The following is a 27,753-nucleotide window of genomic DNA, read 5'->3' on the forward strand; positions in this document are numbered from 1 at the left end:
TTACTACACAAGTGAACTTGAACTAAAGTCCACCATAAGGGTACTTTTTTTTTTTTTTTTTGAAATCCACCATAAGGGTACTTACTACACTCTCCGTCCATCAACTAAATCAATTTAATTAAGCTTGGATTTAATTAAGCTAAAAGAATATCTTGCCATCACCATTTACCTTGATTTGCAAAGCCTTAGTTCATCAACTAAATCAATTTGCAGAACTGAATGAAAATAAATTCCTCTATCTAGCCATGTAAAATATACTCTCTCCGTCCCTTATTGATAGTCTCTTATGGATAATTTTCACGGAAATTAATAAATATAAATAAAGTAGTAAAAGTACATTGAAAAGGTAAATTTACATAGGGAATGTAAAAAGGTAGAGAGATAAAGTAATAAAAGTACATGGAAAAGCAAAATTTACATGGAAAAGTTAAATTTGCACAAATATTATTATAATTTGAGGAAATTTTAGAAAAAGAATTGATCTTAAAGGTACTTAAAAAGGCAAATAGAACTGTTATTTTAGGACTTAAAATTGGCCAAAAGGGACTATCGGTAAAATAAGAAGATGACCATTGCCTGCCTCCAATTTGGAGTGCTTTGGAAATATTTTCAACTTCAATTTTCGTTAATACTAGTAGTTAACTAAGAAGCAACTATTTATATTTTTATAAATTTTCAGTGCCAAAATTTTTCACTATAAGTGAGCGCTAAATTTCCCTCTACAAAAGCAGGGTCCACTATCAAAATTTCAATGAATGGTTGTCTATGTGGAAAACACAGAGTGAATGTGTATCAAATTTCCTAATATTTTAACATAACAAATTCAAAATAATCGCTTAAAATTTGGTACCCTTCAAAATGTTACAATTCCGTATTCCGTAATAATCAAAGTTTTGCATGTATAATGAATTGCACAAAAAAGTAAGGAAAATTTACTCTTTGGTGTCCCAACGTTTAAGTAAATTCCACTTTGGTGACCCATGGTTTCAATATTCCCACTTTAGTGTCCTGTCATTAGATAATTGTTCAATATTAATGCCTAATAGTTAACGGTGTTAAATTCTCCATTAATTTTTTTTTTTTTTGAAAAATATCATTATTTTTTTTTTATTAAACTAAAGCAATAAAGCCACATATTATCATAAAATCGTAATCAGACCATTATATATATATATATAAAAGATGTCCATATATATGTACATGAACCAATAGTAGTGGAACTTTTTTCTCCTCATGAAACTAAGAGGCCATGAAACTAAGATTACAGCTAATAAAACAAAAATATATCCTTAGTCATGCATAAATTAATTAAAAAGTCAATGTACTGCACTTTCAACATCATTGTTTGTAACCCAAAAAATTTCATGACTACATGCCCAAAAAGTAATATTAATAATTTTTTTAAAAAAACTAGAATACTACTGTTCAGTGAGGAACTTTGTGTATTGCGACGATACAACTGTTGTAAGATCTTGATTTGTTCAGGTTCTCGTCTGATTCCCACTGTTGTTTAGCTTGCTCGACTTTTTTTTTTTTTAGTTTCTCCTCCTTGACAACCTCTTTTATTGTGTCCAAGACACTTGCAAATGCTACATCGAACAACTGTGGACCTTTTCATATTAGGAGTCTCACCTTTTTCTTTGTGCCTCTGAGTTTTAGGTCTCCCAGCTCTCCTAGTCAACTCGGGATGAGTAAGTCGTGGTTGATCATCTTCTGGCCACATATTTATGTCTGGAATTGGGTGTATGAAACCTTTGTAAGTCCTTAAATAGGCTTCCTTAGAGTAACAAGGATGCACAAAATCAGTAATCTCCTTCCTTAGATACCTGATAGCAGATGCAGCATGTTTGCAAGGGATTCCCACATTTTGCCATGCCTGACACATACAAGTCCACTTATTCAAATCCACACAAAAGTAAACATGCATATCTTTGACTTCAAATACTCCATAGCCGGAAGCAGTTGGTTTACAAAAATATCCATCACCCCAAGCCGAATCTACCATCTTCTTTACTCTAGGGCACAATTTGCCATCCTATTTCAGTGCAAACCTTTTTTTTTTCCAATTTCTTCATACATCGTCTTCTAAGTCCCTCAAGCATTGTCAAAATAGGTTGGCTTCTCAATTCTCTAATTTTTCCGTTAAGAGACTCGACAAAATTGTTAGTCAATTCTGGAACCTATATTTATAAGAATGGGTTATGTTCATGGAATTTGGATGAAAATGATAAAAATATAGAAATTAAAACAATTAAAAAAAATACTTGAGTTTAATAAATTTGATACCTTGAGGCTTGAGTTATGTCTAGTCCATAATTCCAAAGGTAAGTCATTCAAATAATTATAAGCATTTGTATTATTCTTTTTTATTTGTGCCATTGCCTTAAGGAATACATATGGAGAGTGTGCTTTTGTGGCTACCCAAAAGTAGTTCTTCATTAAATCTCTTGGCCATTGCTGCTTAAAATTGGCGTACAAATTCCTTGCACAAACCCTCCTTGATACTTCAGGCAATTGTTCATCCAACGCAATGTCTAACCCCTAACATCATATGTAAGTGATGCAAAAACGTTAAGAAAAAAAAATAATAAAAAGTATTGATAAAAATATTATAGGTTGTTACCTTTTGTCTGTCACTCATGATCACCCATGTCTTTCTAGTTTCCTCATCCGCCATTCTCTTTAAATGATAAAAAAGAAGGACCAATTCTCTTTAGTTTCTTTATCCACCACCGCATATGCAATGGGAAGAATCCCATTGTCACCATCTAAAGATGCAACAACCAGTAGAGAGCCCCCATATCTACCCCGCAAGTGTGTACCATCTACACCTATGAAAGGTCTACAACCACTAAGAAACCCATTATAAAGAGCGTCAAAACTAATGAAAATTTTCTTGAACATAGGATTTGCAGAAGGCACTTCTGGCGTTCTCCATGTAATCCCACAAATTGCACGACACTCTCTATGATCATTTGTATGTAAGTGGTTAACCTAGCATAAGACTCCTGATGAGACCCATCCATCATATCCTTTAATATGCTCCTTGCTCTATATAATTGACTATTCTTACACCTAATCCCATGTCTTTGTATAATCAATTCTTTCATTCCCTTGACCGTGATTTCAGGGTTGGCCCTAAAATCATCCTTTAGAGATTCAACAATCCAAGGAGATTTTATTGTAGGGTTCTTATCAAGCCTCACACAAGTGTGCTCAGATCGAAAGGTCTTGATTTGGAATGTAATACCATCAGCCAATAAACTTGCATATACTCTCCATGGACATGAACCCTTAATCTTGTTTCCTATTTTATTATCCTCAAGATCATATCAGAAACAATTTTCTTACAAGTGGCCCAAAATTTGACCTTAGTGCTTCTTTTTTTTTTTCAAGACAAAATCCCTCTTGTATTGCATAAGACTGAAGTACACTTAGAAACTTAGCCTTATTCTCAAACATTTGGCCCACTTCAAGTTTTATGGTACTGTCATCTTTCAAAGAAAACCACTTTCCATTCTTTGTAAACTTAGGAATATTATCTGTTTCTCCTTCACTATTACTTACATAAGACTTCTCCTCATCCCAACCATCATCACTCGTATCATCTAAATGTATATCTTCCTCATTTCCCTCATACTCGCTAGATTGGGGTTCATCCTCACACTCTGAATCCCACTCATCCCCGGTACTAACTAATGAATATCCGCCCAAATCAACCACATCGCTATGAGATCGTACAATTATACTTCCATCATCCTTAAAAAACCTTTTGCCTCTCTTTTGTTTACTTAAAATATGGTGTTTATTAGGTGTGTGAGTTGGTACAGGTTTTTTGATATCGATACAATGTCTTTTTTTAGGGGCTATCAGAGTTGGAGCTTCTAAGATGGGAACATGATCTTCAACTACTAATGACATAGGCTCACTTTGAACCCCACTACTATCAACCTCAGTATCTTTAGCAAACCATGTAAGCTCTTGTTCAGTAGGCCATAGTAGCTCTATAGGAATCTCAGAAACTTCCGCCTCATGCATATAACCATTTTTAGGCCACAACACCTCCTCAACAATCTTCTCATTATCATGTATTTTCTTCCATTCCTCATAAGCCCTTCTTGCTCCTTCAAAGTATATAATGAAGATGACTCACTCTCCTCTATAATCAGATTAATTTCTTCTTTATTTTCACACAAGCTAAACACCATCATCAAATTTTTATCACAATCTATTGTCGAATAATTGTCAATCCCTTGTTTAAAAATAACTTTTGGAGACTTAGGATCATGCCCAATTTGGCTAGCTGCTTGTATCCAAACATCAATAAGCAAATCCACAACTGAATATTTATCGGGATCCACTCCTTGTATGATAAAACATTTCTCGTAATAACGACACAAAAGTTTATGCTGTTGCAATGTACAAAGCAGAGTATTAAATAAACAAATTATGATCCTAGACAATATACAATCATATTCAATAATCAAGCATGTTATCATGCATAAAAAAACTAAACATCAACGGATGACATTGATATTAATGCCATAGATTACATTTTACTTTGATTTTTCCACTAATATCGATCACTTCAAAACCATTAAATTTTGTTTACTGTACACATATAAATATAATTTTAAACTCACAAATTGAAGTTCCCATACAAATTCATGATGATATGAACAGTTGTGTATGTAATTGATAAATTATGACAAATTCCACTAAGAGATACCAACCTTAAATCTACTTTATTTTATAATTTAACAAATATTACCTTCATTTGCACCGCAATTGCTTGTTTGTTACTTTGCTTGGATTGAGTTTTACGATTTCGGCATTATCTTTACCAATGAATGAGACAGATTTTATTTGATTAGAGGAGATACTTAGTTTGTGATGAATTATGGAGTTGAGTAGAAGTGTAGAACCCTAGAGGCGTAGAAGTTAGAGGGAAATTTTGAGAGAGATGAGGTAAAATGGTTTTGGGGGAAAACTAGACCCTAATATAACTAATTAATTATACAGCTTGAAGTTTTTTTTTTCTTTTTTAGTTAACGGAGAATTTAACACCATTAACTATTAGGCACTAATATTGAACCATTATCTAATGACTGGACACTAAAGTGGGAATATTGAAACCATGGGTCACCAAAGTGGAATTTACCTAAACGTTGGGACACCAAAGTGTAAATTTTCCAAAAAGTAAAGGACTAGAGGCCTAGTGGTAATAAATTACAATGGTAATTATTGGTCTGTCCTAGTGCACTGTACGCTTTCTATGTTAAGCTTAAAACTCTAAAAACCTTCACCATTTTCTGGAATTCTTTGTGTTGTTCTCAATTTCTCATTTTCCCTTCAATTTTAGTTTTTCTTTATAATTTCTATAAAAAAAAAGGGAAATTCTCTTTGGTGAACTCCAACTTTTTAATTTTCCAAGTGGTAAACATTCTTAAATTTTATTATCAATGATAAACCTAAAATTTTATACTAAGTCAAATATAACACTAATGATAAATTTTAACTAAATATTTAACCATAGTTAGCTTTTTTTTTTAAACATTTATTTTAGAAATATTTTTTATAATAAAAAAAAACCCTCCCCTCACCGACAGCAACCACACCACCACCCATTACCCCCGTCGGCGGCCAGAGGATTTACTCGGTGCCGGCGGTACACTCCTGACCCAAAGCCCGACCGCCCAGCCCCTCCCCTTCCCCTAAACCACCTATTGAAATCCCAAATACACCACCAATGCACCACTCCTCCAACCACCAGCGCTCCACTCTGCATCTCCAACAACAAAACCACCAACTGCTGCTGCTACCCACCAAACCCCTAATCATTTTCACAGCCGCAACAAAATCGCAGCCCAATACCACCAATCGCAACCACAATTCCCACCAATCTCAACCGCAATTCGCAAAGCACCCCTATTCACAGCCACAATCACAACCAATGAGGAATTTGCGGGCATCGTTTGTGGGTGGTGTGTTTGCGAATAGAAGAGGAATAGCAGTAGAAGCGCTAATTTCGATGGTGTTGCGGGCTGGTGCTGGGGTTGGTGGTAGTTGAAATCGGGGAGGAAAAGGGAGGGGGTGGCAAGAAATGGGAGGAGAAGGGAAAGGGTGGCCAGAATTAGGAAGGGGAAGGGAGTTAGTGGTCGGAATCGGGGAGGGGAAGGAAGAGAGAAGGTAGGGCGGAGGAGATATCAAGATGGGAGAAAGAGAGAAGGTGGGGCGGGGGAGGTTAGGCGTCGCTGGACAAGGATGGGGAGGTCGGGAGTCGTCGGCGGTGGGGGAGGTCGGGTGTCTCCGGCAGAGGAATGGCCGCCGGCAGGGGATTAGAGGGGTTGCCGCCTACTGGTGGCTAGCTAGGTTGGGTAGGGGAGGGGTTTGGTTTTTTTTTTTTTTTTTTTTTTAAAAAAAATTACTTTTATAATTATTTAATCATTAAAAAAAACTAACTAACCATAGTTTAGGATTTTTATTAAAATAACACTTATCAATGGTAATCAAAATTCTAGGTTTACCATTAATAATAAAATTTAAGAACGTTTACCACCTGGAAAACAAAAAAATTGGAGTTCACCAAAGAGAATTTCTCGAAAAAAAATAATAAATATCGAGTAAACATTGTTGAACACTAAATGTCTGTCCACACTGATCGATCCCATAGTCGGGCCTTTCCCGGGGGCCCGAATCTTTCACCACCGGAGGATCATGCCGGAGGTATGCTACTGGAATTATGTGTTATTTTGTTTTACAGTCTTCAACATTTTTTTTGAAAGGGTTCATCTTTAATATTTTGATATACAATTTTTTTTTTTTTTTTTTTTTTTTTTTTTTTTGTATGGAATACGAAGTATGAATATATGATACTTGTATTAAGTTGTGTATATAACTCTAAATGTAAGAAATAAATGTTAGATTTTGTGGGTTAGTAAGAGATTAACAGGAAGCCCCAGTTGATCTTTGTGTTTAACAAAAGTTTATCTACTGATATTTTAAATAAATTAACAAAACATTCCAGTTAATACGACATTTTCGTAAATAAGTCAACATTGAAAATGTCATGCTGACTGAAATGTTTTGTTGATTTATTCACAAAAATGTCATTAGATAAACAATTTTCGCTTATCACGAAGATAAACTATTAGAATACCAGCAGAACATTGATTGGCTGAAGATGCTACCGATTAGTCGTTGCGACAGCACTCCAATTAGCACTAAGAAAAGGCAGAAATTAAAGGGTAACAGTTTTTATCAACTTGTTCTTTTGTATTGTAATGAGTTTAAGCTTTGAAAATTAGTTTTAATATTGTATTTCTTGTATGTTGTAGAGTTGTTTTGTGTTTAATATTGTGTTTAGTGTCTTGAAGATTTGTTTATTTTCCTTGTGATTTGTGTTTAATGGTGAAACTTTGTTACTTTTTGTGAATGTTGCTGCTTGGAATTTGGCAAAGATGAGGGTGAATCCATGCATCAAGATGATGCAGCCACCAAGTCATCGAAGATGCTATCGATCAAACGTGGTGGTAGCTGCTCACGTGGTACCGGTAAATGGCAGAAGATGAGAGGTATCATCCCATACCTTACTAACCTTGTGTTCTAATTTTAATGATGCAGCGCTTGTTTCACCACAGCACACAGGGTCTACATTATGTTATCTTGTATGGCACTAGGAACATTGAGTTATCTTTCTCCCAACATAAATTAAAGTTTTGATATTATAATCATATGGAAATATGTTTGTAAAGCTGAGGTGAAGAAGGTGATTTGAGATTGGAATTGAACACAAGGAGGCCGGTATCTCTTAAACTGAGATATCCTCGTCTTAATCTAATCTTCTTTTGCGTTTTGATACTCACTTACAAAACATTATGCACATTATATATACTACGGATATTTTTTTGGTTAAAAGTCTTGAAACTCGTATATTCTCTCTATTGTGAAGGATGAGTAGAAAGTCTCATTTCCACACAGAAAAATTTGTGCTTTTGAACTGTTTGTATCAGATAAACATTTTTTTCCCCTGTATGTTGGGTTAAGGACTTAAGGCTGCCAAGTTTTTCCTATATTAGCGGACTTGTTTAATATGCCATTTACGTAGTAATTAATTTAGCAGTATTCACTATATTAAAAGCTAGCAACTTGTTTCTATACATTGAGGACTTTGAGGTGATGCAGTAATTTATTGTGTAATTTTGCAGCTCAATTGGATATGTCTCTCCACACAGGGGAAACGTCTACTAGACCAATCACACGGGGTGAGGGACTTCAAAATGAGCTGCTTAATGTTTTTGTCTGACACTATAATTATCAAGTTCAATAGTAAAAAAATTTACTTTATTATGCATGAAGTTATTATCAATACCTGATTACCTGTCTCTTTTTCCACAGCATTGTCACAGAAGCAGGAGCTGAAGTCTCAGGATAGTGCCAAAATCTTCAACTTAGATGATAGCAGTTTCATGGGAGGTTCTTGCATAAAGATAATATCCGAAGATGAAACATTGAAGAGGTGTCCTTCTGTTGATATCATTGAAATTGAATCCTCAGCCGAAAATTCTGGCCTTCAATCAAATCTCAATGAGCTATTGAATGATAATAGTGCGTTCATCAGTAGAGCCATAGTAAAAGGTATGCCAATGTTCTTTGGTAACATCAAAAACTTTATGTTGTCATGTTAAATTAAAACTCCTGTTTTTATGCTACTGATAAACTGGACAAAAGATATAGAGTTAAAACCTTTTAGTGGACGAGAGGAATACAGAAAAGATGGCCTGTTGATACAGAATTTCTGATTCCTTTGAGCAGGCTGTTGCATACAGCGTGTTAAACCTTAAAGGAGGTTTGGATATACGAAATCTTACCTTGCTAAATAGGGAGGCCAAGGCCATCAGGGACTCAGGGTTGGCTCATGAGTATGGCCAATCAACATTACTAAAGCCTTTTTTCTAGGCCCCTATAGAATTTTTTAGTTTTATTTTGGAGAATATTTTTAACAGATTTCCAAGATAGGTCAATTTTCTTTGATCTTGAATACAAATTAATAATTTTGAATAGCCCTTAGAAGTTTGCATTAGACTTTTGAATTGAAATGCAACTACCACCTCTTACTTCAAGATTAAAGATGAGCACATGTAGTTCATCACCCATTTGATTTAATCCACTGTGATGCCAAGTCAATGATTATTACTTAACTTTCATGCAAATCTCAAGTAATAAGATATTTTTGTTGAAGACACTGATAAACATATTAATCACATATTCTCTTAATATCAACCCTTGTTTCCCCTCTCAATCAAGTGCAGCAGATATTGTCTTATCACTGATTGATTTAAGTTTCAGCATCACAACCGATCTTAGCTTCAAAATTTTGCAGATGAGATATCTGATACAAATGAAAATGACAACAGGCTTGGATCTCCTGAAATTGGCATAAATGGAGAGCAACCCATGGAAGCGCAGCCTGAAAAAGGTCCAAGTCAGCTGATTGTTTCTGAACATGAAAATATATGTCCACAACTACTAGGAGACAGCCTGACTGCCATGTTAAGGGACTCGTCTCGTATACTCTCGGTTACAACCAATAAGCAAGGGATTATCACCAAAGATTCTGTTGTAATTGACCATGGACTTAGATCTTCCAACAGAATTGGCTTCACCTCAGGAGGACAATCAATGGACCCACAGCCTGAAGAAGGTCAAAGTGAGTCCATTTCTCACAACACGAAAATGAATGTCCAGGACAAGGACAAGGACAAGGTCAAGGTCAAAGTAACCAAGGATTTCAATCTTCAAACAAAATTTGCTCAACCTTTGGGGGCGAACAAACTAACAGGCAACTTGAAGGCGGTGACAGTCAGTCCATTGCTTCACGACATGAAAATGACTGTCTAAAAGCAACCGGAACAACTGCCATTTCAATGGACTCATCTCATATCATGCAAGCTATATTCAACAAGTATGGGGATATCACTAAAGCGTGTACATTGCAATCAGAACTTTTCAAGACTCTCTGTTTAGAGGGTATCTGTAAGGTTGTGCAGAAGCTCTACGACACCCATCTTGCTGATATGAAATTTGATGATGTTAAGGGATTCTACTCCATCCTAAGGGATGCCGAGAGTCTGAATTTTGATGTCAAATGGCTGCATCAGAGACTCGATGAAATTGTGAAAGTGATGACAAGTAAGGATGAGCTCAAGAAACTCGAGGATGAACTTAGAGAAAGTAAAGTGAAAGCAGAAGAGATTTCTAATGCTTTGGAGCTGAAAACAATCGAGCAGGCTAAACTTGAACATGATATTGAAAAGTTGGAAGAGCAGAATGTTATAGAAAACCTAAAGATCGAAGAGTTGAATGCACAAATCGACAACATCAAATCTACATGTCTAAGTTTCAAACAAGTGACGCCTGGATTGCTGTAGACTTTTTCTTGATGTATAGACATAGTAGTGGTTTGTTACTTGTACATGGTTGTCCACTTGTCCCCCGAAAGCGGAAAGCTGGAAAGTACACTCTGGATATAGCTAAATTATGCCTGACTGCTTCTAATGTTTATATCAGTTGCAAAGATTTGCTGCCTGTATTTCTTTTTTTTTTTTTTTTTTTTTTTTGGGACAAGGATTTGCTGCCTGTATAAGATGAGCACTGCACTTGTATTCTCATTAACAGTTGCGGATTTGTGGTTAAGGCCTATTTAACTATGAATGAAATGTAACACTTAGGTTAGTTGCATACATTATGATCCAATTGTTTTAATTTCATAAAGCAATTCTTTCATGAGCATATATGAAAGTTAGCGTCCATCAAAAACTTTTGTATACATCCAATGTACAGTATCATCGAAGTAATTTTTTTGAATTTAGGGTAACTTTTGTTAATCTAGGGTAATTTTTATCCATAAAGCTTAAAAAAATTTGTTTATATGAGGATAATTTCTACTATGTATATACTAGGCAATTTTCATTCATTCTAGGATAACTTTTGTTCATTTTAAAGTAACTTTGAAGCGGATTTTATTGTACATTTGATATTTTTTAAATGTTTGTCTTGACAATAAAGTCAATAGAGATCACTTGCATCAAAATCGGACTCAAGCCAATATTATGAATAGAAATATTCTGGTGATATGAATATGAACATAAAAATAAAATACATACATACCTAACTGCAACAAATGTAGGATTTCAGCACTTTGCTTGCCTAAACTGAGAAGTACTCCACTTGGATTTGTCTTAGGCAATACAAGACAAGGTTTAATAGATTCTGGCCCAATAAGGAATGTCCACTTCATTGCTCTCTCCAAATTTAAATATTAAAAATAAAATTTCCTAAATTTTATACCCCATATGTTATTTTAACTTTCTATAAAGTGATGCATTTTGACTAGTATATTAACCAACGTGTAATTTGATCAGTAATATTTATAATTAGTAATAAGTATAAATTATATAAAGTTGATAACTGAAAACTAAAAAATATTCAAATATATGTTAAGACGATTTGAATAATTTACTCTTATAATTGTGTTTGATACGATAGAGCACTAACATAGATGGAAGACATATTTTGTTAATTGAACTTGAAAAAACCCTTTTAATTTATTACAACTTATCCGAACTTATTTTTCCTTAACTTATTAATGTTTATGTTAAGTTTATTTTTCATATGAATGGAAATAAGGAGAATAAAAAAGGCCTAAGAAATAACCATGCGAAGCAATGAAGGTACTCGGCTCCGTTTTTTTAAAATGTCATGGTTTGACTTTTGCATTATTCACACACGCCATTTTGCTCCATTTGAGGTTTTAACCCATTAAAATAATTCATGTCATCTTAAAAAAAAAAAAAAAAAAATTTGCATACTTTGGCTATGCTTAGTTCAACTTATGTAAACAAACATTTTCTTATTTTATATACAATCAAATATGATTGACCTAGATCAAAATCTAACTTTTTTTATTTTATTTTATTCTTTTATTTTCGCTACACATCGTAAACTTGTGATTAAAATAATTATGAAAAAAATCATATTTAAAAAGTTCACCTAATTAAATACAAATCTAAGGATATCACATTTAATGAATTTTTTATCTTTGAAATTAGTGTATATACTCGATATTAACTAATTTTGATCCTACTTAAAAAGAATCTAACTTGAATACTTGTATAAGACTCATATTGATTATGTTCTCATTATAGGATAATTGACATATAACAAAAAAGATACATGAACTAATAGGCAAATCTTGAATAATATAAATACTAATATTCTAATAATCATACCAATTGTTACCTCACATATAACCTCTCATATATACATTTAACTAGATGAAGCCCGTGCGATGCACGGTTTTTTTTTTTTTTTTTTGTATTTATGAGCTAAAATTGGTTATATATTTAGATAAAATTTCTAATATTAAAAGATAATATTTAATTATTTTAAACTTAAAAATCTTATTCGCCAATTTTGCTTACGTGACATTTGAATTATTTAATTCTAAAAGCAATTAATAATCTCTTATTTAATGTGGATTGCTAAATACCGCCAGCTTTTTTTTATCAAATTGCCAACAAAAGTGAAGAATGGACAAAATTACCCTTACTCATCCTCACTTTGCTTTCTTTCTCCTAAGGCATCAATCAAGCCTCAAACTCAAACTCAACCACCACAAAAGCAACCACCATTGCCACCCACCACTCACGCCACCACGACCACCGCCCATACCACTACAACCACTGCACCAAGGCACCAAATTGTTTTTGAGGCCGAAATCCTGAAAGAACCAACAACAATCATCAACCATCGGACCAACAACAATCATCAGCCATCGGATAAACAACCCACCACCTTCCCACGTCGGCGGGAGGGTGGTGATTTTCTTTTAAATTTGGCGACCAGCACAACCGACGCCCAAAACCGGTCACCCAGAACGGTAACCGGTTTCCAGCGTCGGTTGACCATGGTAACCGACGCTGGAAACTGGTTACCGTCCCGGGTGACCGGTTTTGGGTGCCGATTGACCACGGTAGACCGACAGCCAAAACCAGTTACCGTCTCGGGTGACCGATTTTGCACGCCGATTGACCATGGTGAGCGCCGGAGATTATTAAAAAACAAGAACTGAGCAAAGTGACGAACTGGTTTTTCAATTTTGACCACCGTGATGCCGGTTCATCACCTCCAATCCTCACCGTTGTTGTCCTTCCACGTCCGGCCACCACTTCTCTTCACCTCTGATGTACAACCTCTATTTGAGGTTGATGGTGGTTTGGATGTGGTATTGTGATGAGAGAGAAAAAAAATAAAAGAGAAAGAGGAAGATGGGGTGGGGGTATAGTAAGGGTATTGGTGTCCATTCACCTTAAATGTTGGCGATTTTGATAAAAGTTGTTGGCGGTATTTAATACCCCCTATTTAATTGGCTATTGCTAAGATTTATAATCCTACATGGCGCGCTAAGAAAATTAGATCTTATGTAGCTCTCTAAAAACTCGGGAAAAAACTCCCCTTTATATATATATATATATATTAGATTCTTAAAAACAAATAAACATTCAATAATACTTAAAAAATTGTAAAAGTCTTGGAAGAAAAATTAAAATCCAACCTATGAAAACATAAAAAAAAAAAAAATTTAAAAATATAAAATAAAAAAAATAAAAATTTATACATTATGAGTATATAATTACAAAAGAATAGCTGAAAAGTAAGAATTTTTTCTTTTCAAAAGTTAATTTAAGAACTCCTAATTCTCCTTGAAAAAAATTAAAAACCAAACCATAGAACTTACATAGTAAAGCGACAAAGTTTGAACTGGACTCTTAAGGTGACAATGTGACATCACATCCTTTAATTCGTTTTTTAAACTTTTCTATCTTTTTAATACAATTAATTTAATTTAATTTAATAAATAAAAAAAATGCAAACCCAATGTTTGAATGACATTGTTGTTGTAGTTGTTGTTTGCACTCTCTATCAAGGACCACCACTACTACCAATCTTCCACCAATACTATTAGTTTCTCTCTCTTACCAAACTCAGAGAAGTAAGAAGAGATGTGTACTTTTGCATTCAATTGCAAAAAGTCAGTTAAATGTATCACTATTTTGGTAACTTTGAGTTATTTTAAGTAGCTCACTCTGTCCTTCCTCAACTCTCATTTTACATCTACTTTTTTTTTTTTTTTTTTTTTTTTTTTTTTTTTTTATTTATTTGAAATTTTGGGGATTTTTTTCTTCTTCTTTAGGGTAGTTATTAATGTACTTGCTTTTAATAGTCATATAAACTTGTTTTTAATTTTTATTTACAAAATTAAATTAAATTACATTAATACCCTATCATACACATCCAAGTTTCTTAATAGTCGTAGGGCATATTCTCATACGATTATTTTCAGTTCAGTTCAGTTCCTAATTTCCTTCTCTTATAAAATATTTATTTCAGTTCAGTTCAGTTCAACTCTAATAAGTTCAATTCAGCTCTAATAAGTCAGTTCAGCTCAACTGATTTAAGTCAATGAGAACATGTCCGTACTTTGTTTATTTAAAAAAAAATAAAATTTGATTTGATTTTTTTTTTTGGCAATTATTACTCACATAGCCATCTAATATATCTATTGATTATTTTTTCATGAAAATAAGCAAAATAAAATGAACTTATTTTGATGTTGTGATGAACTAGACATATATATGCCAATAGTGTCCTAATATTCTAATGACCCATTATTCTAAGATATAATTTTCAACAATTCAGTTTTGATATTTCTTTGCACTCAATAACTTGAAATGAAACTCAAAATATTTGCCTAAACACAGATAATTTTCGTAAGGAAGAAAAAAGTATGTTCAATATGTTATGTTTGATCAAATTCTAGGGAAAATAGGTTTATATAATCAAAGAAAGGAAATGGACAATCCACATAAGAAGGAGCATATATTAAATTGAAATTTAGAATCCATAGCCTGTTCACATCTAAGTACCACGTTCTCCTAGACTTGGTCGGACTCGATCATTGTGTGTGTGTTCCATCACCCCTTAAAGTGTTTTTTTTTTTTTTTTTAATTTTTTTATATTTTTAACCAGGTAATAGGTTGATAACTTTAAGGGGGCGTTTGGTTCAAACAATGGTATGAGTTTGGAATGAGGAATGAAACCAAGGTGGTATGAGGTTGAAACTTGATACTTGATTTCATATGTTTGGTTTTTATCTAGGAATGATAGTTTTTCTTTAATGTTAAACCTAAAGGTATGGGTATGAGCCATACCCACCTCCCCCTTGGGTTTTAAAAACCCATACCTTAGGGGTTTAAGGTATGGGTTTGGAAAATGAAATTTATGGAAACAAACATAAGATATGGATTTTGGTCATTCTAAACCCATACCTTATACCTAATATGCTTGAACCAAAAATCATAAATCTATAATCTTAAGAATCTAATATTAAGACTTATCAGTTGATTAAAATCAACTATATATAAATAAAGGTAACATAACAAGAAAGTAAATAAATCTTATGAGTTAAGATTTGATCAACTAATACGTAGTATATAAATCTATCATATAGATATAAACCCTCTCTAGTCCAATATCACAAATATTTACCATTTTGTTACCATTTTACCGATAATGATAAAGTTATAAACTTGCCTCAAACCCATATAATATTAACCCAAAAAACAAAAAATCACCTTTAATTCAAAAAGCTCAAATCTCTATATATTTTAATTTTTATATTTTATTTTCTTTTTTCTTTGAAACAAACACTCACACTCTCTCTCCTCTTTCTCTGAACTCACTTTCACTCTCCTCCCTCTCAAACTACTACTACTGCCATTTTTTTTTCTTTCCTAATTCAAATCTAGGGTTTTCTTTTTTTTTTTTTCTTATCTTATTTTTTTCATATGATTTTTCTATCTTTTCTTTTTTCTTTTTTGCTGCTTCTTAAGTAGTTTTTTTTTTATTGAAGAGGGGTAGGCGAGATTTCAAATTTTCTGGGGTTTGGAAGAAATCTGCTGCTGTTCAGTGACTAAAAAACACTCGGGAAGTTTCAAAATTCAATCTTTAAGATCTGGGGCTTCTTAATTTGCCATCAAAACCCTAATTTTACCCAGTTTGCCAGATTTTTGAGTGTTTCAACTTATGGGTAAGCTCTAATTATTGCCTTTTGGGAGTAATTGAGGTTTTTTCTTCATCAGGAAGGGTTTAAAACCCTAATTCTGGATCTTAAACCCTTAAAGGTTTCAGTCTTTCTTGCTGTTTGAGCATCTGTGTAAGTTTAAATCTTGGTTTAATTGAGAAATTTGAATTTTTTGGGTTAATTTAGAAGTGATTTTTGTGAATAATTGGGTGAGGTAAATGTATGGATGGGAGAGAAGGTATGGCGTTGCAAGGTTCAGCACCATATTATATGCATAGAGCAATTCCTGGTTCAGTTGGGTCAGGTGCAGGGCAACCTGGATTGAACACACCATCTTCAGGGTTTAGACCCTCTTCAAACCCTAATATTTCATCTCAGCAAATTGTTAGGGCTAATAATTCTGTGGGTCCTGGATTCAATGTAGAAGGATCCCAACCCAATGTGCCTCAAGGGTTCACTATTACTGTGGCTTCAATTGGGGGTTCATTGAGTGAGCCTACAAAGAAGAAGAGAGGAAGGCCTAGGAAATATGGGCCAGATGGTTCTGGTCCCGGGGCGGCATCGGTGTCTGGTACCATGGCGTTGGGGCTCTCCCCGTCTACCCCGAATTCGAGTGCCCTTGCGGAAAGGAAGAAGAGAGGAAGACCTCCTGGGTCTGGGAGGAAGCAGAGATTGGCTTCTGTTGGTAAGCTTAATTGTTTTACCTCGGTTTGCTTGTTTTTGATCTGCTTTCTTTTTGTTGTTTTTGAAGAATGATCATAGTGGGTTAAGAGTTTATTTTGTTAATTATGGCCTTTGATTGTTTATTGCATGTCAAATATCCCTTGCATTGTTATATTATCATTTGGACCATCATGAGACTCTATGAGCTTGTTGTTTAAGAGAATGCTATGAAATTGATGGTGAAAGGTTTCTCATCAATATGAATTTGGTGATCTTGTATTTGTGCTCAGGATCAAAGTGCTATAGCTTAGAATGAAGCCAAGCATATATAGTTTTGTTTTGCGCTGTGGAATAATTGTTGCGAGATTTCTTACTCTTACAAGTTTAGTTGTTTCTATCATTAACATGTTGTGGAGAGCTTAATTGGAGTCTTTCTTGATAAGAATTATCCACCTGTCTTTTCTTACCTTTTCATCATTCTCAATCTCATTCACAAACATATCCGACATTTTCTGTTGAATGATTAATGATATCCTGTTCATAGCTACTTTGTAACTCGAATTCTTCGAAAGTTTTGAACTTGCTTGAAATATCCTGATTCAGGGTTGGAAGTTTTTAATCAGACGCCAATATCTCGATAATGTTTTCAGTTGGTATGCTGTTCATCTCACAGATTGAACTTGCTGTTCTTTGTTTGCTTCTATGCCACTCTAACTCTATGTTCTACTTCAAATTCTGGATTTCTGACAGTACTTCATAGTATTGTTTACTATCTTCCTGTAGCCTAGCGTTCTATTATTTTCTTATCTATGGAAATTTAAGAAATATAGCGTAGAGTAGACAAGAAATTTGAAGTGGTAAAGACAGCCTTTGGGGCTGCTGCCATACGAAACATCAAATTATGTGTTAAGTTCACCCTTTTTTTCTGCTAACTATTGTTATCTAAATTTGCATGATAGATAGTGTAAACTATCCAGCATGTATATTCTTCCCTAAGTTCTTACCTACTTTAAAAATGAACTGCGTAACTAGTCATTAATTTTCATCCGTCTTTTTATTTATTTATTTATAATGGAGGAGTATTAATGTTATTGATTTCGTGATGGTACTCTCCATTGTGAACTTACATTGACATTGCATGATAACTTATTTCAGGTGATTGGATGAATAATTCAGCAGGCATTGCATTTATGCCGCATGTCATTCATGTTGCACCCGGAGAGGTATGCTAAAAAGCTTAAAAGTTACTATGTGACCTTGCTTATATTGTTCTTAGTTGATGTATAATGAGCTATTGTGTTCTGTTAACTTGGCTGGTTTATATCTAAGCTGTACTTGGAAAGTTGGAAGTCTTCAAGTGCAGAAAAATATATTCTGCTACCTTGAGATTTTTCATTGGTTTTGTGTGAGAATCTTTCCCAAAGACAGATTAGGCTTAAAGTGCTAATACAAAGACAAAACTTCTTCATAGATACATTATTGAATACTTCTTCTCTATAACAGCTTCATTTTTGACTTAAACATGGGTTTTATTTATAGTTGTTGAATGTAAAAGAAGATATTGGGAAGTGTATATATATATAAAGAAAAATAGTAAGAAAAAGGAAGTGTATTCATTCCATTTTCAATCAGGACACCAAATTTTGTGTTGTGGAAGTTTGTTTTGGGATGGAGGGAGCACTAGGTGTAGGAAGTGTTTGAATGCTTGATTGCTTATTCATTTGTTCTTAACAGTCTCGGTATTTAGATCCTTGGATAGAGTTTGTCATGCCTCTTCCTTGAATAGCTATATGATTCTTAGTTTGTTAATAAGGAGAATCTAGTACACGAATGCTTGGGCCATGGAGGAGTTAGAGATTACAGATCTTAAATGAACTAGTGTATGTGCAATACAGTGTCCTCATAAATTCAGTAGCTGCCTTGAAGTGAATAGAAAGTTACACACTTAACACTTTTTCTTTGGGCTAGAATTCTGTCTGCTCTGTAAATATTGAATTCTGCTACTAAGTAGTCATTGCTTATGTATTAATCTACTGATGGTTGTGGTCTGCAGGATGTTGCCTCTAAAATACTCTCATTTTCACAGCAGCGGCCAAGAGCTCTATGTATTATGTCAGGCAGTGGTGGTGTTTCTGCTGTCACATTACGTCAGCCTGGATCGGCAACTGGGACTGTCTCATTTGAGGTATTTATTTTGTAGGTGAATAGATTGTTTAGAATTTTGAACCTGTATTTGATTTGTAAGTAGTTCATCTCACTTTTGATTAGCCACAAACTAGATTATCTGAACATGTTGTACTCGTTGCTTGTTCTTTGTACATTATTCACTCTCTTTGTCATTATCTCTTTCTTAGTGTTCTGTTGTCCAATTCTTTATCATACTGCTCTAATGTATTCTTCTCCTTGTCAGAAGCAATTGTAGTGGAGGTTTTTTATATCTTTTTTGATATGTTTTCCTTTAAATGATACTTAGTCTCTATTGCCTGAAGTTTACTTGTTAGTACTTATCTAAACTTTTTTAGTCTTACTATAGTTTTTGTAGGCGTTTTTATAGCTTATTGGAACTAAATTTTCAGGACTTTTCTTTCCTCAATATCAATAGAGTAAGGCCTTTGTGTATGCTTCGTAACTAGTTACACCTTATCTGAGTCATATCTGTCTGATGGTTTCTTTACCTGATTTGGCTCTTATCCCTTCCGTACTGAAAAGAGGATACAAACTAAAGATATTATCAAAATCCCAAACCTGAAAAAGAAGTTGGTTCTGTATCTGGCTTATCCTGCTTTACATTTTCTGTGCTCACAGTGAAAGTTTTGCATCATTTATGTTGGGAGTGTTGGAGACTTGAAACATTGTAGTTAGTGATTGTATTGTGAATCTTAGCAATCTTAAGAAAATCAATTGTAGTTTGTATACTTCTGCAGACCTGCAGTCATGCATTAACATAAATCGTTGATTACTGTGCGAGTACCACTTTCTGACCTTCAAGGTGGAAGTTTTATTCATCTGTTGTTTTTCTAAGTGTATTGAGATAGTTAGATGCTTAATTTCATATCTGATGTAATTTCTGTGCCGATTAGAAAAAAATTATTTTAATTTTAATTCAGATAATCTGTCAAATATCGGCCAAAACTTCCCTGTTCCCTCTATGATTTTTTCATGTTATGGTATCTAGTGATAGGCTGAATGATATTTCTTTTTCTTTTTTTTTTTTGAAGGAAAATAGACTGGGTGTATTGATTTTGCTTTTCGGTGTTTTAATTAATGAAATCCTGAGATTTCAATTCCATGTGTTGAACCTTAGACAATTGATCTCTTGGTTATTTGAACCTTAGTCAATCGATCACGTTTTCATTTATTTAGCATCAGTCTGGTCTACTAGCTATTAAATGACAGTAATTGCTGTGATTGCTCTGTTGTAAGAGTTTCTGAGCTGAGTCATTTTCTTTGATATATGTAGGGCCGTTTTGAGATACTATGCTTATCTGGTTCATACTTGGTTGCTGAAACTGGTGGGTCGCGTAATCGTACTGGAGGTGTTAATGTTTCTCTTTCAAGTCCTGATGGGCATGTGATTGGTGGTGCAGTTGGAGGAAGGCTTGTTGCTTCAAAGGCAGTTCAGGTATTATTAATATTAGAATGCAGATACACATTTACTGTTTGATGCACTTTGATCATATCTGGTACTCCCAATTCCAAATTTAGAAATGAGGCTGATTGGGTAGCATGCTAGCATCCCTTTTGATGAATTATTATGAAGCTAGAAGCAGGACCATCATTAGCTTCACTTGTGAAGTTGTGATAGTATATAGATTTGACTTTGATAGAGGTACTTGACTTTAGCCGTTCACCCATTCTAAAACCAGTCATTTTTGTAATTGGTATGTAAATTCTCGTTTTTTACATTTCCTTTTCCTTCCAATTTCCCTTTGAAGTTCCAACCCAGTGTTGAACACTCCTGGCTTATTTTCACCTTTTTATTTAGCTACGCCTAGTTTTGTAGCTATGGTACACCTTCATTTTGAGTTATCTCTGATATATTTTGTAAAGACACTGTAAATCCATTGTTGTTGTCATCACAGAAATGCGAGTAATTTATGCAGTGAAAGCTCTAACAAAGTTCTAACTTTGGGTATTAAGAGTCTAAACTCTTGTTCATTAGGGAAACAAAAGGTTTTCTTTACTGTTTTTTTTTCTTTTTCTTTTTCTTTTTTGGTGGAATGCAAGGTGCGGTTAGTTGTGGGAGCAAGTAGATTGTTTTTACCATGATGTAAGCTTATCATTGTTTTTATCAGGTTGTAGTGTGCAGTTTTGTTTATGGGAATCCGAAGGGCAAGGAGTCGGATTCAATGGATGATAAGAGCTCTGAACAACTTTTAAGTGATAAATCATCAGCACAGATTAATAATGCTTCTTCTAGCCAAAATGTTCCTGGCTCATGGCCTGGTTCTAAAGGGATAGATCTAAAGAATCCCAACACTGACATTGACTTGGCGAGTGGATGACACTGATAAAATACATATCATGTTACTAGTTTGGGCGATTTGTAAATACATTGTGTTGTGTATTTAAAGCCTTTTAGATGCATGAGCTTCCGGATCATCAGTTCCTTACGGAGTAGGGTGAAAAAGATAACAGACGTTTCCTGACCTTTGTGACGAAGCTTACGGTCTTGAAGCCCTGAGTTCAGAATCATATATTGGCTGATTTTGGGGTAGCCAAATTTGAGATAACCCAGTTTAGGTAGCAGCATTGGTAGGTGTATTTTACAGCTAAGAAGAGTTTATGATGAGTGTTTGAGTGCTTCAGATTCTGTTGTAACTCTCTAGTTGACCATTCTTAGTTTCTGATAAAATTATTTTTAATGTTATCTTCCTCATTTGTGATTGTTTGTGTCTCTTGAATTCTTGATTATCGTTTCTTTTTTTTTTTTTTTTTTTGAGTTTCTAATGTTTATGATACTACACTTTAGAAGGTAATGAGGATGGTATTCTATATAGACTACAATTTCTATTATATACTCGGGCCTTCTGCATTCTGAAAGAAGATCATTGTTTTAAACGTAAGCTCCTCATCTTTAACCCTACCAAGTATTATCCTGGTATGGTCATAAGATAAATTTATCAAAATATTTTTCATCAAAACTCAATACAAGTATTATCCTGGTAAACATTTTAAGAGTGAATCAACATGATGCTAACAATATTTTGGATCATTTAACCAAGAATCAAAAGATATTCCAGAAGCATATGCAATAATAAATTGAACATAGTCAGGAGCCACACCTTTTCCTTTAAAAGGAAACAATACACATACTAATATACTCCAAAATTACCTAAATTGGCCTCTATTATAAGTGTTACAATGTACGACTAACTTATTTCTTTAAACATATGATGGTCAAAGTTATATCTTGACATACGTGTTTGATCACACCGTAACACTTAAAAAACAAGATTAGTACTTGAATTATAAAAAGTTAAAAATATGAAATAGATTGGGTTAGTTGTACACTTGTACGACACACGACTTTGCAAGTCCAATTGACCAGTTGATTTTGTTTTTTTCAAATTTATTTTACAGAGTAAAATATAACGATTAGCACTACTACTACTACTACTACTATTATTATTATTATTATTATTATTATTATTATTATTATTATTATTATTATTATTATTATTATTATTATTATTATTATTATTATTATTATTATTATTATTATTATTATTATTATTCCAATCATAGGTTCGGCAGAGTAATACAAAACCAGCAGTTCGGCATTTGATCTGCTTTGAGGAGGTCCGAGCAGTGTTTTTTGCAGCTCTATGCTTCTTGATACGCACATTACTACATTAGCTTATGGAAAGGGAGTTCAACTTAACAATATTTGTTGTACATTACTACATTAGAATGCACACAAACAAGTTCTAACACCGATAAATCAAAAAAATATAATCAAATTAGACGTTCAATCTTATTAAAAAAAAACACTTGTATTATAGATAGAACAAAATTTACTTAACAATAGACGTTCCAATTGGGAAAATCACTATAATAATACGAGTAAAGTGATAAAAACATCATAACCATGAACCTAAAATTGGTGCAAAGTAACAACAATAGTTGCATAAAACTATACGAAATCATCACAGGGTTGGTACCTCAAGCCACATTAATGGAGCAAATACTCTACAATCTGATGAACCATGATAATAAGACTCAACGCGCTTATCATCTAAAGAGTAAAAACCCATATCCTTGTCCTTAAAGTTTTCATAGCCTAAAGGACAATCATCAGCAAAATAGATTGAGTTAGGTTTTCCTACCCACGAAAATCGATTCATCCTCCAAGTTGTGTACTTTCTGGAGCTCCCCAGCACCAACATCTATCTCAAATACGTCGAATGATGTGGTGTGATAGATTCTTTCTCCCAATCTTTTATGCCAACAAATAAGCAACAAGCGATCATTTGATTCAACCAAGTAGTAAACTGTACATTTTCTAAGAGTGCAGTATAGAAATGATGAACCGGGTAATTTGTAATACCCTTGGCTCAAGTCTCTAGTATCACTTTGGGATAAGATCAATCGCTCATTCCGATGACCTAATTCGTCGAATTCATAATTACATATACTTCCATTAGCATTATCAAAGCCATAGAATTTGGCAATTCTTAAATAAACACCCAGGAAAGTAATGACATCCTACAGGCGGAGTCCATTCAAGCGGAGTCCATTCATCATCGCCGTACCTCCAGAAAGAGATGATTTCTATACCCCTAAAGTACACATAAGGCTTGGTTAAAATCAGCGCGATTGTGAAGTCCGAAGTGGTAGATGGATTGCTTGACAAGCTGAATTTCTTAATGCAGTATTTATCATGAAGGGGATAATTATAGCCGCATTGCTCTTTGTCCCAGACCTTAACTACAGGAAGGTCTATTATGATACCGGACAAGGGGTTCAGGAGGCTAAGATTATTCTTACCCTTTTCACAGTGAAAAGGATAAGAATAACAACCTTCTCTCGTTGACGTTCGACAGCGGAAGACTAAGACGGTAGACTTTGCTGTTATAAAGGCTGTAAAAGCTACGTTGGTTCGAGGTTTCATCAGTCTCGGGAAGCATAAGCCATGGTACCCTAGATAGTGTTGTTGATGGTGTAGTGTTGGCTCAAAACTTCATTTGTTTGGCGGCTACGCTCCATTGAGAGCAAACGAGTCCAAGTATGTCAATCTCTTCAAAGAATGTAAAGTGTTCAGCAATTTTAGTGGCGAGATCAATAGGTAAATTACCCCAATCAGCCATTTTTTATGATGCTCAACAAAAACCCTATAGTGAAATGTACGTGCATATATAAATAAGCAGGGGCAGAGCCACTGGTTGCTGGTGGGAGGCCCATGGCCCAAATCCTGGTGCTTTAATTTTTTTTAAAAAAATTGGCCCTCTAATAGTTTTCAGCACAACCCGAAATCTAACCAACACCCGAATCACTGATTTAAATTACCACCCCTATATTGAAGTATGTAATTATGATTTACAAGTGCACAACTAGAAGGATATCTAAAAGCTAAGAATTATTCACCATTTCTAAAACCCTATTGACAAAGCTTAATGTTGAGATTTTTATTGGTTCTTGTTATATATTAAAAGTTTATTTTTCTATTCAGGCTCCTTCAATCAAACCATTTCCAGAAACTTGTTTTTGCAGAGACATCTAAAACAGAGGTACAAGTGTACAACTACCTTACCAGTAAAATTTTGAGATGGAATATCCCGGGTGTATAACAGACATATTGCCCCCGAACACATATACTTCAATAAGGGAAGATAGGGCAGAAGACTGGTTACTTCAGGATAAAAAAAAGTCCAGAATGTACCTCTACTGCGGCTCTACATCTTTCAGATGTCATACTTAAGATTTTAACTATCGAGGTCTGAGGCAGATGTATCATTGACAAGAAAAAAGAAAGCAATTAACATTATAGATTGAATTGCTGCACAGAAAATGGCCATTTGTAGCATAGCAATGTTAGGCTTAAGATCATTGGAGTAAAGATGTTCACAGAATTTAAACACAATGCAGTGAGAAGTCCAAGAGCTAAACATGAAACACATCACACATCTCAATGCAAATGTAGAGCAGTTTGAGAGCATATCAGCATACAATAGCAGAGTGATCTTCTACATCAGGTCTCAGTCCACACCGGTTGACATAGTCCAGGTACCCCTGTCACAAGAATATAAATTATCTGAAATCGTTTGCGAGAATTAAAGGGTATACTGATGATTTGATGAATATTTCAATACATAGGTTACACAACTAAAAAAAAATGAATAGCAGTGATGGGATAACTAAGCAATACAGTTTTTTGATTAATTATAAAACAGTATAAAATTTTCTAATGGCAATTGACTCGACATCAGAGATTAATATCAGCAGCAGCCTCGAGTATTTGGATATGTGATTTGCTCATGAGAATAAGATTGATGTTATAAGCAACATTACAACTCTTACCTGCAAAATTCCTACAGCGGCAAATTTGTCGAGCATAGTTTTCAGTTCCACTGGATGTAATGTTAATGGCTGCATTAATAAGTCGACATTCTGAAAACCAAAAGAAAATCATCAATCTGATCAAGAAAGTTATCCACCCATATACTTCGCATTAGCATTTTGGCTTCGATCATCCTTCAATATGTATAAAAGAGTAATTTACACATGTTCGAGTTAGGACTTCTACTGAGAAAGCTTCTAAATTGGCTATTAGTTACCTTTGATGTATAAGACTCAATCCAATATGTATATTTCACACCTTCTAGTTTACCAGTTTTGCACAGATCATCTACGAATATTTTCACTTGTGCACCCTGATCAACAAAGTGGAAAAGCATCAAACAACAAGAGTTAACTAGTCACACACACCACAATCATCTGGGGAAGAACATACATCTGGACTCGGCCGCTGTCTATCAAAAGGGAAACCAACAACAAAGCCTGATAGAGAAAACTCCGAAATCTACAAGCAAGAAGAAAAGACCTGTTAGAATAACTAATAACTTGAACCCATTGTACGTACAAAATCCTGACTTTTGTCGTAACATAATCAAACACATTATCAAGGCATGGCATTCATTACCAAACTTGTGAAATCGGCAGCCATCATTTCAATATTGAACTTCTTTCTGAGTAAAACACTGCATGAACATATTCAAGTGAAATTTCATAACAAAAGTACAGCAAAAACAAGTATCTGACTAAATTACTGTCAAAGTGCTGCAGAACAGAAATAATTTCAAATTAGCATTTTCCTTTGGCAATGCAAAGAGTGCAAAAATCAACCTTAAAGGTTTAGCAATTTTGTTATCTGGGTCTGAAACAGCAAGTCCAACATACTTATCACCAACATCCAATCCCAATAATCGACCTCTTTCGAGTGCATTCGTCGTCTTTGCTAAATCTTGAAACAAGGTCAGTGGCTTTATATACCTCATAATCACTGCAACCCCAATTAACAAGTAATATGAATCAGTACCAATGGCAAAAAAAAGTTCACTGGGGCATTTTGTCGAACACTTGGTATGCACAGCTTTATTTGAGCCCCCCAATGCAAAAACTAAAACAAATTCGAAAGGAGTTGATTAATCAATGAAAGAATATAAGACAATGATTCGATTCATTTACCTAGTTGGTCGGGTTGATTGAGTACAATTTCTGGAAAAGTTTGAATTACTGAGTATAGAGTACTTGTATACTAGTAGTATTTCAAAGGGTTGCCAAATCAAAATAGTTAACCTCCAAAATCAAATTTTTATACTACGTATTTGTTAGTCATTTTATTTTTTTCGTGATAGTATTGCATAGCTGATAGCTCAAATAACATACGTCATTATTTTGGTTTAAAAAACAAAAAAACACATATTATCTACCAAGAAAATACACTTTTATCACCAAATGACTCCAAAGATATTGATAATCTTGTCTATATAAATAAACTAAATAAACAACCACTGACATCATTATTTTTTCAAATTATACACGTGTTAAGTTGTGGTTAAAATTTTCCCCGCACAATAGTTTTTTTTTAAATATATATATATATATATATATATATATATATATATATATATATATATTTATATTATGATGAATTTATGAGTTACTATTTGGCTTCAAAATATAATTACTTCCAGTTAAAGAGTACTTCGTATTGGATAATTTACTTAAATATATAAACTCTTCTTCAAAATTAGTTAAATCTAAATAGCATTGCAATTAATGATTATGTTTTTATAATTTATCTCATACGAGAGACATATGTAAAATAAATATTTATTTCAAAGAAATTTTTTTGTCGTGCATCGCACGGGGCTCTAGTTATAATTACGAGAATGACATTGTTTATTAAGTAAATTTGTTGATTTAATTACGTTTTACCATTTGATAAACAAATTTGATAGGGGTTATAAAAATTAGGAATATATATATATATATAGGGGAGCCCAATTTCTCTTCTTAAGAAACACAAATGGCAAGAATTGTAAATGAAAGCAACTTCATTAATATTTTATTTATTTTTTGGTTGTTGACTCACTCCTCTCCCTCATTCCCTTCTCTCTCCAGCTTGCTTCGTTTGTCGCTTATCAACGTGACAACAGCGGAATCGTTACTTAGATTAGACAACAACCCACCACCACATGCAGCATAGACAAACCCCAACCCACCATCTCGACAGCCATTTTCGGTAGCTTCTTTCGGCGGTTTCCGATGGCTTTGCCGCCAAAGTCTACGAAAACCCTAAGAAAAAGTGAAGAAAGAAAGAGCATTGTTATGTTAACCCTAGAGGGTAGATGTTTTTTTAACCTCAAAAGCTGCTTCAATGGTGGAGAGAAAAGGTGCTTCAATGGAGGAGAGAAGCTGCTTCAATGGTACAACCAAAAATG

The 27,753-nt window shown here is 34.1% G+C and overlaps 4 protein-coding genes across 5 annotated transcripts; 3 read left to right on the plus strand and 1 right to left on the minus strand.

Annotated features, from left to right (window-relative positions):
* Nucleotides 1–5,397: 5,397 nt before the first annotated feature.
* On the plus strand, nt 5,398–9,923 carry LOC110702437. Of its 2 annotated transcripts, none has more exons than XM_021880141.1 (5): nt 5,398–6,726; nt 7,461–7,574; nt 8,208–8,264; nt 8,398–8,637; nt 9,383–9,923. In XM_021880141.1, the coding sequence occupies exons 1-5, from the start codon at nt 6,645–6,647 to the stop codon at nt 9,898–9,900; spliced, it is 1,011 nt and encodes a 336-aa protein (XP_021735833.1). In that variant the 5' UTR covers nt 5,398–6,644; the 3' UTR covers nt 9,901–9,923. The 2 variants fall into 2 exon arrangements, with proteins under 2 accessions (XP_021735833.1, XP_021735834.1); XM_021880142.1 differs by having other exon boundaries at nt 6,591–7,247.
* On the plus strand, nt 9,815–10,752 carry LOC110702438 (centromere-associated protein E-like). The gene has a single exon (XM_021880143.1). The coding sequence runs from the start codon at nt 9,927–9,929 to the stop codon at nt 10,428–10,430; it is 504 nt and encodes a 167-aa protein (XP_021735835.1). The 5' UTR covers nt 9,815–9,926; the 3' UTR covers nt 10,431–10,752.
* A 5,031-nt stretch (nt 10,753–15,783) lies between these two features.
* LOC110702439 (AT-hook motif nuclear-localized protein 5-like) lies at nt 15,784–21,704 on the plus strand. The gene is made up of 5 exons (XM_021880145.1): nt 15,784–16,829; nt 17,963–18,030; nt 18,861–18,992; nt 20,268–20,429; nt 21,103–21,704. The coding sequence occupies exons 1-5, from the start codon at nt 16,367–16,369 to the stop codon at nt 21,310–21,312; spliced, it is 1,035 nt and encodes a 344-aa protein (XP_021735837.1). The 5' UTR covers nt 15,784–16,366; the 3' UTR covers nt 21,313–21,704.
* Nucleotides 21,705–24,763: 3,059 nt separating this feature from the next.
* Nucleotides 24,764–26,798, minus strand: LOC110702369 (putative pre-16S rRNA nuclease). The gene is made up of 7 exons (XM_021880073.1): nt 26,495–26,798; nt 26,153–26,309; nt 25,950–26,007; nt 25,761–25,829; nt 25,585–25,680; nt 25,328–25,417; nt 24,764–25,039 (listed from the first exon to the last, which is right to left on the minus strand). The coding sequence occupies exons 2-7, from the start codon at nt 26,302–26,304 to the stop codon at nt 24,968–24,970; spliced, it is 537 nt and encodes a 178-aa protein (XP_021735765.1). The 5' UTR covers nt 26,305–26,309; nt 26,495–26,798; the 3' UTR covers nt 24,764–24,967.
* Between the last annotated feature and the right edge of the window lie 955 nt (nt 26,799–27,753).

Source organism: Chenopodium quinoa, unplaced genomic scaffold (genome assembly GCF_001683475.1).
Source record: "Chenopodium quinoa cultivar QQ74 unplaced genomic scaffold, ASM168347v1, whole genome shotgun sequence".
Lineage (NCBI taxonomy): Eukaryota > Viridiplantae > Streptophyta > Magnoliopsida > Caryophyllales > Amaranthaceae > Chenopodium > Chenopodium quinoa.